Raw genomic sequence first — 17429 nt, forward strand, 5'->3', positions numbered from 1 at the left:
GCTCTACAAGCTTCTTCCCTTTCTTAGCATTGAGTATGCTGTTTGTCCATTTGGTGTTGATGTTGATCCTAGCTGTGTCCTTCCAGATGTGTCACCACTTAATTCTCGGTCTTCCTCTGCCTCTTGTACCATCTATTACTATGCAGAATGCTACTCTAGATAGTATATTCTCCATCATTCTTGCTGTGTGGCCTGTCGAATTCAACATTCTCTTTAGCACCTTGATGATGTTACAGTGTTTGTACAACTGTCTTAACTCTTCATTTTTTTTTCTTTTCCTCCATTACATGTTATTTTCATCATATACAGGTCCAGAAATTTTCCGTAGTATGTTTCTTTCGAATAACTTTTTCTTCATCTTTCTTTCCAAATATTAACAACATATAACATTATTGGTATAAAAAGCCAATTGATGCAAGCAGATTTTGAAGTTGAGTGATCTTTTATTTAAGATTTTGAGAAACCAGGGAAGTGTGTTGTTCACTGTTGCTAGATTGCTAGATGGATTCTATTGTTCTACTAAAAAGACTCCCAAAGTACTTGAAGGGGGGGGGGGGCATCTGTCTTAAAAGTGAATCCACCTACAGGCATAGGTGCATCACTTAAAGCTTTCTTATTTATGACCAGATTTTCTGTGTCTTTATTAAGACACAATCCAGTTTTTTTAGTTATTTTGCATCATTCTGATTAATTCTGTTTTGGAACTAATTACTATTGCTACTTCATCTGCATAGGCAAGTCTAGTAATCTTCATCTACTATAGTTGGGTCTGTTGTGGATTAGTTTTAGTAAATTATCTGTCCTCTTCTATAAGGTGAGGTTAAACAGTATAGGTGAAATGGGATCTCTTTGTCTCACCTTAGTTGCTCGTACTGTGATCTTTCTTTGTATGACATAAAATTTCCTCTATATGTGTTTTAACTAATCTGATTAACTTTGAGGGATCTCATATTCCCTCTTTATGCTATCATAAGCCTCACTGAAATATAGAAATATTATACGCCTTCCCAGTATTTTGCCTTAGAGTGAATAAATAATCTAATGTGGATCTATTTCTGTGGAAACTGCATTGGTTATTGGAATCAGCTTGTTTAATAGGAAAATCAGTAGGATAAATGGCATCCATTGAAGCAATTTCTCTGCACTCATCGCACACAAGGTGATCATTCTTAACCATGGGGCATACAACTGGAAACTCCAGGTTGGAATATCAACAATGTAAAGAAAAGATACAATGACTTACTTAATTCATTTAATTCCTTTGGAGGAATAGGGCATCCAGAAGAACTCACCATCCATCTGTCTTTGCCAGTTTCCCTCAATTCCACTTAGGTCTTGCCAACTCTCCTTGGTTCCCCTTCCATCATCCTCTTCCATGTACCTCTAGGCCTGCCTCTGTTCCTTGTTCCTTGGAGATTGCATTCCGGTCCCTTCTTTTTGATTGTTCCATCTGCCTTTCTCAGTGTGTGCCACAACCATCTCGGTTTTCTGTTCCTCTGTAGGTATTTGGTTTGTTTTTCTCCAGATATCCTCATTACTTATTTTTACTGGCCACCAGATATTCATTATGCACCACAGACCCTTATTTATGAAACTCTGCAACTGTGATGTTGTCTGTTTAGCTACTTTCCAACTTTCATTGCCATACAGGAGGACAGCCTTCACATTTGTATTAAAAATACAAAGTTTAGTTTTGCATGTAATGTTCCTGTTTCTCCATATTGGATACAGTTCTGTGAAGGCACCATTTGCCTTCTTTGTGAAGTCCTTCGTATCTTCTCCAGCTCCACCATCTTTTGTCACCACAGTACCCAGATACAGGAATTAATTGACGATCTCCACTGGCTGCTCCCGTAGAAACAGCGGCACTTCCATATTCCCAGAATTTATTCTCATTTTCTTTGTTTAGTGTATGACTGTCTTGAACCCAGCAATCTCTGCTTCTTTTTTCAGTGACTTTAATGTAGCTTCATATCTTTGAGTGTATGAACTAATAAAACAATGTCGTCAGTGAAATCCAGATCCTCCAGGCCTTCATGAAGCTCCCATTGGATTTCTAGTCTCCTGCCTACTGTGACTCTTTGCTATGACTCTTCTCATAACTGAGTTAAAGATAAATAAGAAGAGTATTGGTGACAAAATACAGCCGTGCTGGACTCTGTTTGTTACCTCTGTTGGATCTTCCATTGTGGAGTACACAACATGTGTGTCCATCATACAGATCTTTGATGGTGCTGAGAATCTTTTGTTGTATATCATACTTCTGTAGCCTTCCACAGCACTTGATGTTTCACAGAGTTGAAGGCCCTTTTCATAATCGTTGAGTGCTAGACACATGGTTTCCTGGAATTCTTTGTTTTGCTCTAATGTGATCCTAAGAGTTACTGATAAGATCAACACAACTGGATTGTGCTTGAAAACCAGCCTGTTCTTCACGCAGTTTGTTTTCAGCTAAGTCTTTAATCCTATTTAAAATAACTCTGATGAGGACCTTACTGGGAACCAACAGTGATGTAATATCACGCCACTTGTTACAATCTGACGTATTTCCTTTATTTTGGGAGCTTTATCGCCAATTCACTTTTCCACTCCTTTGGGGATTTCTGTTAAAGCCAAATATGCTTGAGCTAGGGGTGGAGCATTTTAATGGTACTTTTAGTATTGGCTTTTAAGAGCTCCAGAGCTATGTGGTCTAGGCCTGGAGCTTTTGCATTTTTAAGGCTTCTCAAAGCACTCCTAATTTCTCCCATTGTGGGATGCTGCTGATTGATATCTTGATCTGCTGTACTTCCTGTAGAACATCCCTCACATGTTCCCTCTTGGTTGTCTTTATGATTTAACAACTCCTTGAAATGCCCCTCTCATCTCTATAGCTGTTGTGCATGTTGGTTTGTAATCATCACCCAATCCTTGCTCTTAACTGGTCGTTCACATCTGAAGTTCTTCAGTGAGAGTCATTTGGTGGTATTGTACAGCTCTCTTCTATTTCCTTGTCTTGCTGCCTCTTTTGCTAATTGTGCTTGCCCATCTATCCATTTTTCCTATTTTCACTCTTCTGTTTGCCCCTCACACCCCCAATCCTCCCACCATCCCCAAGATCCAACTACAAAGGAGTGCCGCCTTCATCAACCAATGCTACCATGGACTGGAACAACTGAATCACATCCATCGCCACAGCTCTGATTATCTTTCATTATGCCCGGAAATGAGGGACAACCTACCCAGGGTCCTTCCTACCCCATTCTAAAGTGCTAAAGTGGTGATCTGTCATCCATGCAACCCCCACAACATCCTGGTCCATCCCTATGCCACTATCAATCCCACCCATTGCCACAAGGATCATATCCATGTGGAAGACTCAGGTGGTAGACCCTCCACTCCACCACCAGCAGTTTCTGAACTGCACAGATTGGAATTATTCTTAAAACATGTTCTCCACTCCCGAAATTATTCCAGCCTCAACATATGTAACATACTGTCCCAGCAACCTCCACCAAACAATTTCCACTCCCTCTGCACTATCATCTGCTCTCTATTCCCATCTCCGACCCTCTTTGTGTGCTGCTCTCTGCCAACACAACATATCCCTCATCCTTAAGCACTCCTCTCCTTTTCCTCCCCCCCCCCCCTCTCTCTCTCTCTCTCTCTCTCTCTCTCTCTCTCTCTCTCTCTCTCTCTCTCTCTCTCTCTCTCTCTCTCTCTGCTTCCCTCCCCCTCCCCCTTCCAGTCCCCTTTTCCCATTGTCTTCTCACAGCCTCTTGATGCTGCGCCTATTGGCAGCCTAGTCCGTGCACACTTCACCAGACAGTGCTCTTCCCTGCCTCATCCCCCCCCCCCCTCCCCCCCCCCCCCCCTCCACACACACACACACACACACACACACACACACACACACACACACACACACGATTTCTGTATTCCGAACTGTTTGCATTGAAAACTGTAGTTCGTGTTCCTGTTATGGTCCTCCATTCTTTAATAACTCTGCATACGTGTAGTCTTCATTGAAAGCCTTGTTTTTCTTTAATTTCTTTATTGCTTGCTGCATTTTGTTTACTCTTGGATTTGTTACCTGCATAGCTGAATGAGGTTCTTCAGATTTGAAGTAAATCTGTAGATATTTACTGCAGAGTAGTTGAGAGGTATGTCTCCCATCTCTTTTATGTGTCACTCTTATATTTGTCAGTATTTTCCTATGCTGATCCTTTGTAAACTCTTCCCTTGTAGGGAAGAGTTTTAATATTATTTTGTATTTTGATATGTCTGTCTTGCACTATGGTGCTTGAAATACTATACTCCTCCTAGAGTAGTGTTGTGGTATTCCCATTCCTCTTGTCTTGGGATTTGTTGTGTTTCATGACAGATTTTACAGTATCTTTCTTTCAGTGTCATACGGTTCTTTTCTGGAATCCACGCTTTCCTTGCATTTTTCCTGTCCAGAACTTTTTCTTTTTGTACATGTCGTTAAAATTGTGTTAGGTCATTTTCTTTTTCACATGACTGTGGAAGTTATGTCTTGAATACTATTCTTAAAGTTTCCATATGCTTTCGATATCATGTTGTTCCCTCTTGGTCTATCCAGTTGATGTTGGGTTAGTGCCCATTTCTCTTGTAAACTTTTCTTTTATATTTTCTTGCACCAGATTTCCTATGTTGTATCTACTAATTTCCACTCTGTTTATATTTAGTTTCCTTTTGAGTTTTATTTTCATTTCTTATACGATTAACATATGGTCTGCATCACAGTCTGCACCCGTAGAGGTTCTAATGTCTTTAATACTATTTTGGAATCTTTTTGGATAGCTACATAGTCAAACTTATTAACTACTTGTCCATCTGGTGATATCCAAGTCCCTCAATGAATGTGTTTGGGTTCAGATTTTGTGCTGCTTAGCATGAAATCATTTATCATTGAAAAGTTTATAAGTGGAGCCCCATTATATGATCTTTCCTTGTATAAACTGAAATTGGCAGTGATCGGTTTATAAATTTCTTCCTGTCCTACTTTGACATTAAAAAATGCTAACACTACTGTTATATTATGCTTACTTCTTGATTTAAACATGTGTGCCAGTTGACCCTAGAATGCTTTTTTCATGTTGTCATCCATAGCTTCTGTGGGTGCAGGTCCATGTAAAAATGTGGTGTTCCGTCTGAATTGTGATGTATGGTATTTGATTATTAACATGTTTGAATTCCTGTTTTGGGTTATTTATTGTTTTATGAATGTAGAATCAAGTTTCAAATTCACGGCATTGACCACTGCCTCTGTACACTCTTGTCCTGTCTCCTATTTTCACTGACACCTTTCCTTGCTGTCTTAGTTCTTCGAGAATTATCAGCTGTACCCTGTACTCTCCTAACTTGTTTACTAGTATTTGGGCACTTCCAGGGCAGTACAGGCTTCTTGTATTCCAAGAACCAAAAGAGTTTTGCCAACTTCCGTTCCCCTAAATTCCGTTCTGTTTACGAGACATGCATTGAGTATCCAGATCAGTCAGCATTTTACATGGGGGGTAAGTAGCTGTCTGTGCAGCCCCCAACCTGTAGGACCAGGAGTCGTGATTCAAGGCTGCTATAGGACAGTTGCCTTCATTACAGCTCTGTGAGCCTCTCCTGCCTGTGCTGTTGTTGGTCCGCCTCGGGTATTTTACTGACTGGTAGCCTCCATATCTGAAGAGCATTCTGAGTAACTTGGCAGCAATAATTTATTTAGTATTTATATCCTACTCGTTGTCTGCTCTTGTGTAGGTAGCCATTACATTTAACAATTTTTCGTTTGTACTCATTATAAAATTTGTGTATTTTTTATATTGATGTCCCTATTCACACTAGGGTAAGGGTCAGCAGGAATGCACACACACACAAATTGCACAGTAATCCCTTGTCAATGCTTTATTGATATAAAGTAGGCCTTTAAAAGACAATTGAACATTTATAAATGAAATATTTTATTTCAATTAATAAAAATTATGGTAGATATTAAAAGCTTAGAAATATTTTATGAAAAAATACATCCTTGTAGCAAGAGTTTTCCCAAAAAAGGTAATGCCTTCTGTGGCACTACAGATTTTGAAGAACTGCTGCAACATCTGTTTTCTTGAATTTGTACTCATCAGGTACCATTGGGAAAACAAAAACGTGTAAATCTGTTTTACAAAGAACAGTTCCACTGTACATATCTGACAATTTTCCCAAGACTTTTCCTGTGTTTGGTTTAATCACTGGAATATAATGAAAATTCACCTTGAGCCAGCTCCCGCCATGTTATTCATGCCATTTGGTTCAGTATCTTTCGTCAAGATATAAAGGAATTTATGACATTTAGCTTCTAGTGGGGTTTGGTATACATCAGTGGGGAAAGTTGAAAATCTGTGCCATACCAGGATTCAATCCCAGGTCTCTCGCTCATTAGGCAGATGCTCGACCACTGAGCCATCTGGATACAGCGGTCATCGCAACTACATGGACTATCCTACCACACCTCCCGTCAGAACCAAATTCTCAACTTATCCACATTCTATTGACGTAGTGCCCCTGCCCTCTATTGTCTTTACTTGCAGTGTTTCGCCAGTTCCCGTAAGAGTTCGAAAGTGATGTGCATCTGCACTGAAGGGATCATTAGCCAGCCTCAACGTAATTGTATGTGTGGTGTCTGTTCTTTTGGACATGTTGTCAATGACATGGACACTAGATGCTTTATTTTCCGTATCATCCACTTCAGACTCTGAATGTTCTTTTTCACTGCTTTCAAAGTCTTGAAGTGTAATACTTGACCAGCAGGAACATTCAGCTTCTTTATACAGGATATTTTGATCATATTATCTTGACCATATGCATTGTTTCAGAAATGTGGTCAGGCTGTCACTCAGGTCATTTTTCTCATTGTCATACTCATATTCTGATGAAGGAGGCAGCATATCTAAGACTCTATTTCTGTTTAAAGGAAATATGCCAGCCTTATTAAATCCAGGATTTATGTCTTGTGCTGCAGTACACCTCATTTTATGTTACCATATGCCGATACACCATGAACGTTATATTTCTTTTCCATATATTTTTAATTAGATAGTTGTAGAGAATTATCTTACCTTACATGAAGATTATTGTCGAGAACAGTTATTGTTAGCATCCAGATAGCTTATACAATATGGATGACAACATATTATAACAGCCACAGAATTTTATGTATTTGTTTATTTTCCTTGTTGTTGTAGTGTGCTAATTCAGTTTCGTCACTGTAAGAAACATTTCATCTCATTCAGCAGTATGTAAAAGTCTCTGCACTTGTGTGCACATAACCAGAATAGCTGTACATAAGATCATGAAATAAGGCAGTCATATGTCATAGAGTTGTTGTATGCAGGCATTCATCACCAGTTCAAAGTATTGTGGAGGTTCCGTGAAAAAGACCTTGTCTGATAACACTAGTGTAATCATCAATTATAAGTACAATTTCCTTTCTCAGTTTTAAAGGGAAGAGCTTTCTGTATTTCTGCAATGCGTAGAGAGATGCAGTGATACCTTCTTACTCGTTGTACGTAAGTGTACAGCACAATTTAGGCTTTCACTTATTAGTACTTCCAGGCTCTTCACTGAAAGAGAGAGATTTATATTTATCACATTCAGGCTTAAAGATGGTATGAATTCCTAATATTTTGGATTAATGAGCTTAGAATGACAGTATATGGCTGCTTGGATTCTGGATGGATTAAGCTTTAACCATGTATGCTGCACCCCTTTTTGATAATGTTTACTACATTATTAACAACACAAAATCTGTAAAACTGCTGCTGTTTTTCATACATTTAACTTTTCAAACATTATAAAAGGGATCCATTGAAGATGCCTGTTATTTGCTGAAACTTGTTTAGTCAAGAAAATTGAGGCGACTTCTTGTTTTAAGAAAAATAATGGGTTCAATACATTTACATACTTAATGATGGATACATCTCTTTGTGTGAACATCATCTGGCTACAGTTAACAGAGCTATTGACACTGTCAAAACAGAATTTCTTCAGTGGTTGTCTATCCAACTTTCTAGTTGGTGCCATTTAGAATGGGTGATATAAAAATAAAAAGGAAAAGTCAAAATCACATTTTTTTGTTTGACATTCACTTTTCCTATATCATTTTTGAGAAAGTATTTATTTTCAAAAGTTGCCTCCTTTCTTTTGCGATTGTTAGCAAGTTTCTGCCTGAAGTTTCGATAGTCTTTGTATTTTTCCCTGTTTAATAAATGAACCATTCATTTTCTTGTTTTTTTTTTATTATGTATCCAATATTAGTTCTACATACATTCCTTATTTTAAGGCGTCAAATAGGAATAAAGAGAGGGGTGAGAGTGAAAGGAGGAGAAATTCTGCAAACTGAACTCGCATCCTCCTCGCCCAAAGTGAGACATCTCAGTTCAGTATTAGTTTGAATATGTAATGGACAGTGACTAGTAGCAAGTGTACCCTAATCCATTAGTCATGGTAAATCAAAAAACTAGTCAGTCATTCATTGTGAAACTAAGTAGAGTTGCTGCCCCCCTCCCCCTCCCACATATAGAGAAGCTATTTTCTTTCTTTTCATTGCCTTACAGTGGAAGAGGTATTTCAGCTTTGTTGACAAACATATTACTAAAGGCAGCTATAGCATTTATGTTGGCAGCAGCAGCAACAGCAGCAGTTTGTGTTATTATTATTATTATTATTATTATTATTATTAACAACAGTATTAGTAGTAGTAGAATATTTTCTAATGTTACAGATTGGGTTTAAAGGATTTGGACTACCAAGTGACAAGCTGAATGTGTCGGTGCCCATTATCTATGAGGGCCAAGAATATGTTCTTCGCCATGGTTCAGTTGTCATTGCTGCTATTACATCTTGCACTAATACAAGCAATCCGAGTGTCATGCTTGGTGCAGGTTAGTAAACTAAATGTTTGTGTTTTTAAGATTGGGCTAGAAATGAATAGAAAATGAATTTGGCAAAGGCCAATTTGAAGTGAAAATTGAAATAATGATACTCTACAGGATGAGATGGTTCAAAAGTACTTTATAATTGCGAGAGATCATAGACTAGTAAGACAAAATGTAATAATAGATAATAAAAGATTATGCCCTCCTCAACCCATATGTTGATTTTAATAGTGCCTGGATTAGCAGGCAAGGTCATATTTGAGGTGGTGTCTCTGTATGTTATGCAGGCCTTTGAACTGACTTATACAGCCAGTTATTGGGGAATGAGTCATAGTCAGCTTAGCATTTTTCACATTAACAAATTGTTGTCTGAGGGGAGAGAAGCAATAAGTGGCAGGGAAAAATCTTAGGACTAACTTGGAATCGAATGAACCCTGGACCTTTGTATTAGTTTGTTACTGTCTCATTAAGCCACAAAGCCACACAGAATGGATAAAAAGCTAGAAACAAACAGGCGTATCAGGAAAAGCTCAGAAATCTAGCTATTGAAAATATATTTAATAACACTTGATCAAATTGAGTCACATTTTCAGCATCTTAGAAAATGAAGATCATACAGATGTAAACAAAAGCATGTGTTTTTTTAACAAATGTTCTATGGCAAACAGCAAAAGGTACCAAAGGTACAAAAACAAAAAAAAAAAAAAGAAAATCACATGTAGAATAAGACAGGTATAAAATAAAGCTGAGAAATTCAAACTGAAGACAAAAGAAATGTGACAGTGTGTTGAAAAACAAATCTACTCAGAAATATTTTAAGTGGATGTGTGAAAATACTATCAAAATTCAATAAGAGAAAACAACTGAAAACAGTATGAAAATGAAGATGATAGGACAGAAACTTATGTTAAACAACAAAAAATATGTTGTGAAATAACGACAATATGATATAGGATTAATTGCTGCTCATTACGTACAGAAGACATTGAGTGGCAGACAGGCATATTGAAAAAAGACCTCTAGATATTATCTGCTGTCAGACCAAGTGCTTTACTAGATAAAGACAAAACACACATGGGTATAGCCACTATCATCCCTCTGTGGCCTGACTTTGTGTGTTGCAGCAGTTGGCTGTCATAGGTAGTGAGAGTAAAGAAGAGTTGGAGGAGGAGGAGGAGGAAGAGGAAGAGGAAGGATAGCAGGATAGAAGTGTGAGGAGATGCTGAAGTGCTGTCTGTTGGAATGTGCAGGAATGGGATTGCAGGTTGATACGTGCATCATCTGCAGTGGTGCGAAAAGGGGAGAGGAGAGATGCGAAGATGGGGAAAGGACTATACAATACAGGGCAGTTGGGCGGTGGGGGTAGAATGCGTGAGAGAGGCTTGACTGAGAGTTGGGAATGGAAGCAGGTGGAGGGCAGGAACTACCGAAGATTGAGACCAGAGGGATTATGGGAATGAAATATATGTTGCAGGAAGAGTTCCCACCTGCACAACACAGAGGAGCTAGTATTGGTGGGAAGAATCGTAATGGCACAGTCCATGAAGCAGTTGAAACCAAGCACATGATGTTGGGCAGCATGCTGAGCATCTGAGTAGTCCAGCTCCCTCTTGGTTACAGTTTGCAGCGGTCATTAATGCAGACAGACAACGTGTTGTCCATGTAGAATGTAGTTCAGTGATTGCAGGTAAGTTAGTAGGCAACATGCTTTCACAGCTGGCTCTGCCTTTGATGGACTAGGAGATACCTTTGACAGGACAGGACAGGAGTAGCTGGTGGTAGGATGGTGTATGGAACAGGTGTTGCATAGGTCTGTTGCAGGGATACAAGCCATGATCCATGGTGTTGGTATGGTAGTGCAGTGGGGATGGACAAGGATATTACATACATTCACCAGGTGGCAGAATACAACTGTAGGAGGGACAGGGAGAATATTCCTCATTTCTTGGTGCAAAGAGAGGTAGTTAGAATCCTGATGAAGAAGAGTATGCTTTAGTTTCTCTGTTCTGGATGGTACTGAGGCATGTCCTGTCAGTGGGTATGTGGGGGATAGCAGGTGACATTGGAGACAAGACATGGGAGGCATGTTCCTGGACAATGTGCGGAGCGTAATTTTGGTTTTTGAAGGCCTCAGTGAGACCCTTAGCATATTTGGACAGGAACAGCTTGTCACTGCAGATGAAATGACTACATCTTAGTTAGGCTGTAAGGAATGGACTTCTTGGAGTGGTGTGTAATAAGTAACAGCTCACAGAATGGAAATATTGTTGGTGGTAGGGAAGAGTAGTGTGAACAGAAGTGCTGATGAAGCCATCCATGAGGTGCAGGTCAACATTGAGGAAGATAGTGTATTGTTCTGAGGAGAACAAGGTAAAGTGAATGGGGGAGAAGCTGTAGAGCTTCTTAAGGAATGTGGATAGGGTGTCATCACCTTCCATTTGCATCATGAAGAGTTCATCAGTGATTCTAAACTAGGTGAGAGCTTAGGGCTTCTGGGTGGCTAGGAAGGTAGGATCACTTAAGACTGTCTGCATGAATGGCCACCGCCAAACTGTGACCAAGATACAGTTGTGCCCGTGAACGGAGTGGAAACTTAGGGAGACAACATTTCATCAGTTGCACTAGCAGATAGCCCAGTAACAAAAGAGAGAATAAAATACAATCATCATCATCTCACACAGAGACTGTTAATAATGAAATTGACATTCTGTAAATAATGCCAGTTGAGATGTTAAAGCAATTAGAGGTGTGAAGAAAGGAAAAACACCTAGCAATGATGGTGTTTCAGTGGAAATGGTTGAAGCAACAGCTAAAGTAATGCAAAAGGAATTTGCAAAATTATTCACAAAATATCTGCAGCAGAAGACAGTTCTGTGGGAACAATGCTGTGACATATCGGCCTCCTCTCTATGATTTACAAAATATTTACTAAAATTATCACCAACAATTTAGAAGAAAAAGGCTGATTTTAATTGAACAGTATTATGAAAAGGATGCTACTCACCATATAGCATAGAGAGGATGCTGAGTCACAGATAAGCACAACAAAAAGGCTATCAGAAACTGAGCTTTCAGCCAGACTGTGACGAGCAGTGCGTGATGGGAGAGGCAACTGGGTCATGGGGGTAAGTTGGAAGTTGGGGCAGGGAGGAGAAGGGATAGCAGGTAGCGGTGGCGGATGGTAAAGTGCTGCTTGCGGGGGCATACAGGGACGAGGTGAGTGTGTATTGGTGGAATAGAGTGCTGTGTAGTGCTGGAAAGGGAGCAGGGAAGGGGCTAGATGGGTAAGGACAATGACTAATGAAGATTGAGGCCAGAAGGGTTTGAGGAATGTGGGATTATTTCAGGGAGTGTTTCCACCTGTGTAATTCAGAAAAGCTGGTGTTGGTGGAAAGGATCCAAATGGAACAGGTTGTGAAGCAGTCATTGAAATGAAGATTGTTGTGTTGGGCTGCGTGCTCAGCAATGGGATGGTCCAGTTGTTTCTTTTCCAAGGTTGTCAGTGAGCATTCATTCATAAGGACAGAGAGCTTGTTGGGTGTCATGCCCACGTATAATGCAGCACAAAGGTTGCAGCTTAATTTGTAGATCACATGACTGATTTCACGGGTAGCCCCACCTTTGATGAGATAGGTGATGTTTGTGACTGGACTGGAGTTGGTGGTGCTGGGAGAATGTAATATGAGCCATGAGCAAGGGTTTGGGAGCACATGTTGTGTAGAGATGGATGAGGATATTGTGTAGGTTTCGTGGGCAGTGTACTACTGTCAGCGGGAACAGAAGAATAGTGGGTAGGATATTTTTCTTTTCAGGGCATGATGACAGGTAGTAAAAAATCCTGGGGAAGAATTTAATTCAGTTGCTACAATCCTGGGTAGTACTGAATCATGGGGGAATACTCCTCCATGGGCAGACAGGAAGATTTTGCCAGGTAGTGGGTGAGTGGAGAGATAAGGCACAGGAGATCTGTTTTCCTATAAGATTGGGAGGGTAATTATGGACTGTGAAGGCCTCAGTTCGACCTTGGTATATTTCGAGGGGGACCGCTCATTATTACAAATGCGATGGCCATGAGTGGCTAGGCTGTATGGAAAGGACTTCTTGGTATGGAATGGGTGGCAGCTGTTGAACTGGAGGTATTGCTGGTGATTTGTAGGTTTGATATGGACAGAGGTACTGACGAAGCCATCTTAGAGGTGTAGGTTAACGTCTAGGAAGGTGGCTTTTTGGGTTGAGTAGACCAGGTGTAGCAAATGTGGGAGAAGGTGTTGAGGTTCTGGAGGAAGGTGCATGGGTGTCCTCACCCTTGATTCAGATCATGTAATCAATATATCTAAACCAGGTGAGGGATTTGGGATTTTGGATGTTTCGGAAGGATTCCTCTAGATGTGCCATGAATAAGTTGGCATAGAACGATGCCTTGCAGGTGCCCAAACCCTGGATTTGTTTGTAGGTCATGCCTTCAGAGGAGAAGTAATAGTTGGTGACAATATAGTTGGTCATGGTGGCTAGGAAGGAGGTTATTCGTTTCCATTCCATCGGGTGACGGGAAAGTAGTGTTCAATAGCAGTAACACTGTGAGCATTAGAGACGTTAGTGTAAAGGGAAGTGGCATCAATAATGATGAGCAGGGCACCATGTTGTAAAGGAACAGGAACTGTGGAGAAGTGGTGGAGGAAATGGTTGGTATCTTTTGTATAGAAGGGTAGTTTGCAGAGTTTTTTGTTGTGCCTATATGCGACTCAGCATCTCCGCTGTATGGTGAGTAGCAACTATCTTCTTCGTAATGTTGTTACCTTCCATCCTAGATTTTTCTTTGATAGATTTTAATTGAGCAGTTTAGAAGAGGATGCAGCACACTGGATCATCTACAAAATTCTGGCAGGGAGGGGCAATAGTCACGAACTACTTCCTTGTGTAGGATTGAAGGATTAAAAAAATAGATTTTGATTCAATTCCACCACAGTCTTTTCTAATATTACTAAAGAGTCAACACATTCATTCAGGTTGTTTTAGTATCATGACTAGTATGTACATTAGTGCTGCAGCATTCATTAGGTTTTGTCAGATATTGTGAAATTCAGAATTGAAAGAGGAGTCGGGCATGGAAATTCCATATCACCAAAACAGTTCATAGGCATCAGGCATCCAAGAGAAAGTTTTTGAAGGACTTGAACTTGTAAAACAACGAAGGAATTCATGTTAATGGATCATACCTGAACCACCTTGAGTTTTTGTATTTACAGCTGCTGAAGACAGTGACTGGATGGAGAAGAAAATAAACAAACAGAAGAGTAAAATATGTCTTGACCTTTTTATAAACTAAATAGTTTTCAGAATTAACCTTGTGATGTTTCTGGAAAGTCTAACAGTCAGTGTGTATTGAGTTATGTCAGTGCGATATTAACTTCAAATTAATGGTTCTCAGTGAGTAAGGGATAGATGCAACAGCTAATTACCAGGAGAGACGGGACACTAACAAATGGATCAGGTAACAGACTGAAAATGAAGATGAGTGTGTACTGTAATGAATCTGAATGAGTGGGAGGTGGACCAAGGAAACTTTCTTCTGAATTCCAAGAAAAAAGAAAAGATAAAGATGACAACCTAATGAAATATGGGTAGATGACAGTAGAAAATATATTGAACAAAATGGTTCAAATTGCTCTAAGCACTATGGGACTTAACATCTGAGGTCATCAGTCCCCTAGACTTAGAACTACTTAAACCTAACTAACCCAAGGACATCACACACATCCATGCCCAAGGCAGGATTCAAAACTGCGACTAGCAGCAGCAGCAGCGTGTTTCCGGACTGAAGCACCTTGAACCGCTTGGCCACAGCAGCCGAGCATACTGAACAGAATATCTGTAATATGATATAAATGAATGGATAAAAAAATTACTCACCAAGTGGTGGCAGGCGCGCACGCACGCGCGCACGCACGCGCGCACGCACGCGCGCGCGCGCGCGCGCGCGCGCGCGCGCGCGCGCGCGCACACACACACACACACACACACACACACACACACACAAGGATTTAACTATTATAAGCTTCTGGAACCAGTGGTTCCATCTTCTGGCAGAAGAATTGAATGGGAAGGAAGAGGGGTGAAGGAAAAGGACTGGAGAGGTTTAGGGAAAGGGGTACAGTTCAGAAAAGTCACCCAGAACCTCAGGTCGGAGGAGACTTACTGGGCAGGATGAGAAGGAAAGATTGATTGTTGGAGACTGCACCGGATGAGACTTAGAAACCTGGGAGCCTAAAGGTGGAAGACAGGGTAATATGCAAGACAGAGATTACTATTAAAACAGCCTGCATGAGTTAACAAGAGTGAAAAGCAAAAAGCAAAGTGCATTGTATGTAACGGAGGTGGGAGGGGGATGATGAAAAAAAAAGAAGAGTCAGAAAATAAAAGGTGCAGGAAACCAAGGAAGACAGGAGTAGTTACTGTGAATAAATGCTGAGGCAGAAGGAATTAATGTAAATTACGGTCAGGTGGATGGTGACAACCAAGGACACGTAGTGTTAATTCCCACCTGCAGAATTCTGAGAAACTGGTGTCTGAGAGAAGAATCCAGTTGTCCTTGGTTCTTGTCACCCACCTGGCCTTAATTTACATTAATTCCTTCCATCTCAGCATTTATTCACACTAACTACTCAGTTTTTCACTCCATTTTAGTTTTCTACTCCATTCATTTTCACTTAGCTTTTCATTCTTATTAACTCGTGCAAGATGTTTTAGTAGTAATCTCTGTCTTGCATATTGCCTTGTCTTCCACCTTTAAGCTCTCAGATTTTCAAATCTCATCCAGTGCAGTCCCCAACAATCTGTGACAAGCTAGGCTGTGACTTTCTGTGGGCTATGGGGTTGTGAACTGTAGGAAGCCCCTAAATGGGTCAGGCATGCACTACACATCAGAGGCTGCTACTCAAGTACCTGACTCTGTTTGGTGAGCACATGAGGGTTTTTTAGATTAGACAACACTCCATCCAATCCAGATAACAATATCTATCGGGAATCCAGAAGTATCAGTGATAGATTGGGGGGGAAAAATGCTTTCCATAGGTGAGAATATTAAAATCCTGGTAGTTAAATGCCAGAGCTTTCACAGCAAATTGCCATAGTTTGAAGCACTCCTGAGAAGCAGTGAAGCTCTCATAACACTGGGTACAGAAAGCTAGTTGAAACCTAAAGTTGATCGCAGTGAGACTTTTGGTGAACATTTAAGTGTACTTGAAAAGGGATAGGCCAATGGGAAATGGATTTGGTGTATTCGTTGCAGTAGACAAACTCAGATCCATTGAGATAGAAATAGATGCTGCATATAAGATTGTCGGGGCAATTCTCAGTGTGAGGGGTGGGTGCAAAATAGTAATTGGATCCTTCTGTTGCCCACCAGACTCATCTCCTGATGTAACTGAAAACTTCAGAGAAAACCACAGTTCACTTCTACATAAGTTCCCCAATCACACTATAATCATCCAACAAATAATTGGGAAAATTACCGTTTTGTTAGTGGTGGGCATGATAACATATACTATGAAACTTTACTAAATGCCTTCTCTGAAAACTACCTAGAACAGATAGCTAGAAACCCCACTCATGAAGGAAACATATTGGATTTAATGGCAACAAATGGACTTGACCTCTCTGAGAATGTCTGCATTGAAACTAGGATCAGTGATCATGATGTGGTTGTGGCAACAATGATTACAAAAGTACAAAGGGTAACTAAAACAAACAGGAAGATATATATATTCAGTAAACAAAATAAAAAGGTCAATACTGTCGGGTCTCGGTGAGGAACTTGAAACTTTCACCACAGCACAGGGCAGGAGCATGTAGAGGAACTATATCTCAGGTCTAAAAGAATAATTGACCATGCACTGCACAGAGATGTACCCAGTAGAACAATTCATAGTGGGAGGGACCCTCCATGGTATATGGAAATTCCTAAAGAAATGGAGATTACTGCATAATTGGTGTAAAACAAAGCATAGATGCTGAATGAAATAGTTTTGGCTGTCAAGAGAGCAATGCACGATGCCTTCAATGACTCCCATAGCAGAATGTTGTCAAATGATCTTTCACAAAACCCAAAGATATTCTGATCATATATAAAGGCTATTAGTAGCACCAAAATTGGTATCAATTCCTTGGGAAATGAGACCGGAACTGAAATTGAGGGTTGCAAAGCGAAAACTGCGATGTGTACTCTGTTTTCAAATATTCTTTTACAAAGAAAAACCTGGAGAAACAACCAATTTAATCACCATGCCACTGAAAAGATGAGTGCAGTATGTGTTAGTGGTGTTGAGAAACAGCTGAAATTATTGAAATTGAACAAAGCTCCAGGGTCCTACGGAATTCCTATCAGATTCTATGCTGGATTTGTGGCTGAGTGAGACCCTCTTCTAACTGTAATCTATTGCAGATTCTTCGGACAAAAAAATGTGCCCAGTTATTGGAAAAAAGTACAGGTCACGCCCTTCTACCAGAAGGGTAGTAGAGGTA

General features: G+C 40.2%; 1 protein-coding gene across 3 annotated transcripts in view; it reads left to right on the forward strand.

The window, feature by feature from the left end:
* LOC126482289 (cytoplasmic aconitate hydratase-like) overlaps positions 1-17429 on the forward strand; it is a 328052-nt gene that overhangs the window by 221555 nt on the left and 89068 nt on the right. For all 3 annotated transcript variants that reach the window (XM_050106284.1, XM_050106283.1, XM_050106285.1), the window contains one exon: positions 8756-8915. In XM_050106284.1, coding sequence (XP_049962241.1) covers positions 8756-8915 — 160 coding nt within the window. The remainder of the gene's footprint in view (positions 1-8755; positions 8916-17429) is intronic.

This window comes from Schistocerca serialis, chromosome 5 (assembly GCF_023864345.2).
Source record: "Schistocerca serialis cubense isolate TAMUIC-IGC-003099 chromosome 5, iqSchSeri2.2, whole genome shotgun sequence".
NCBI classification, from domain to species: domain Eukaryota; kingdom Metazoa; phylum Arthropoda; class Insecta; order Orthoptera; family Acrididae; genus Schistocerca; species Schistocerca serialis.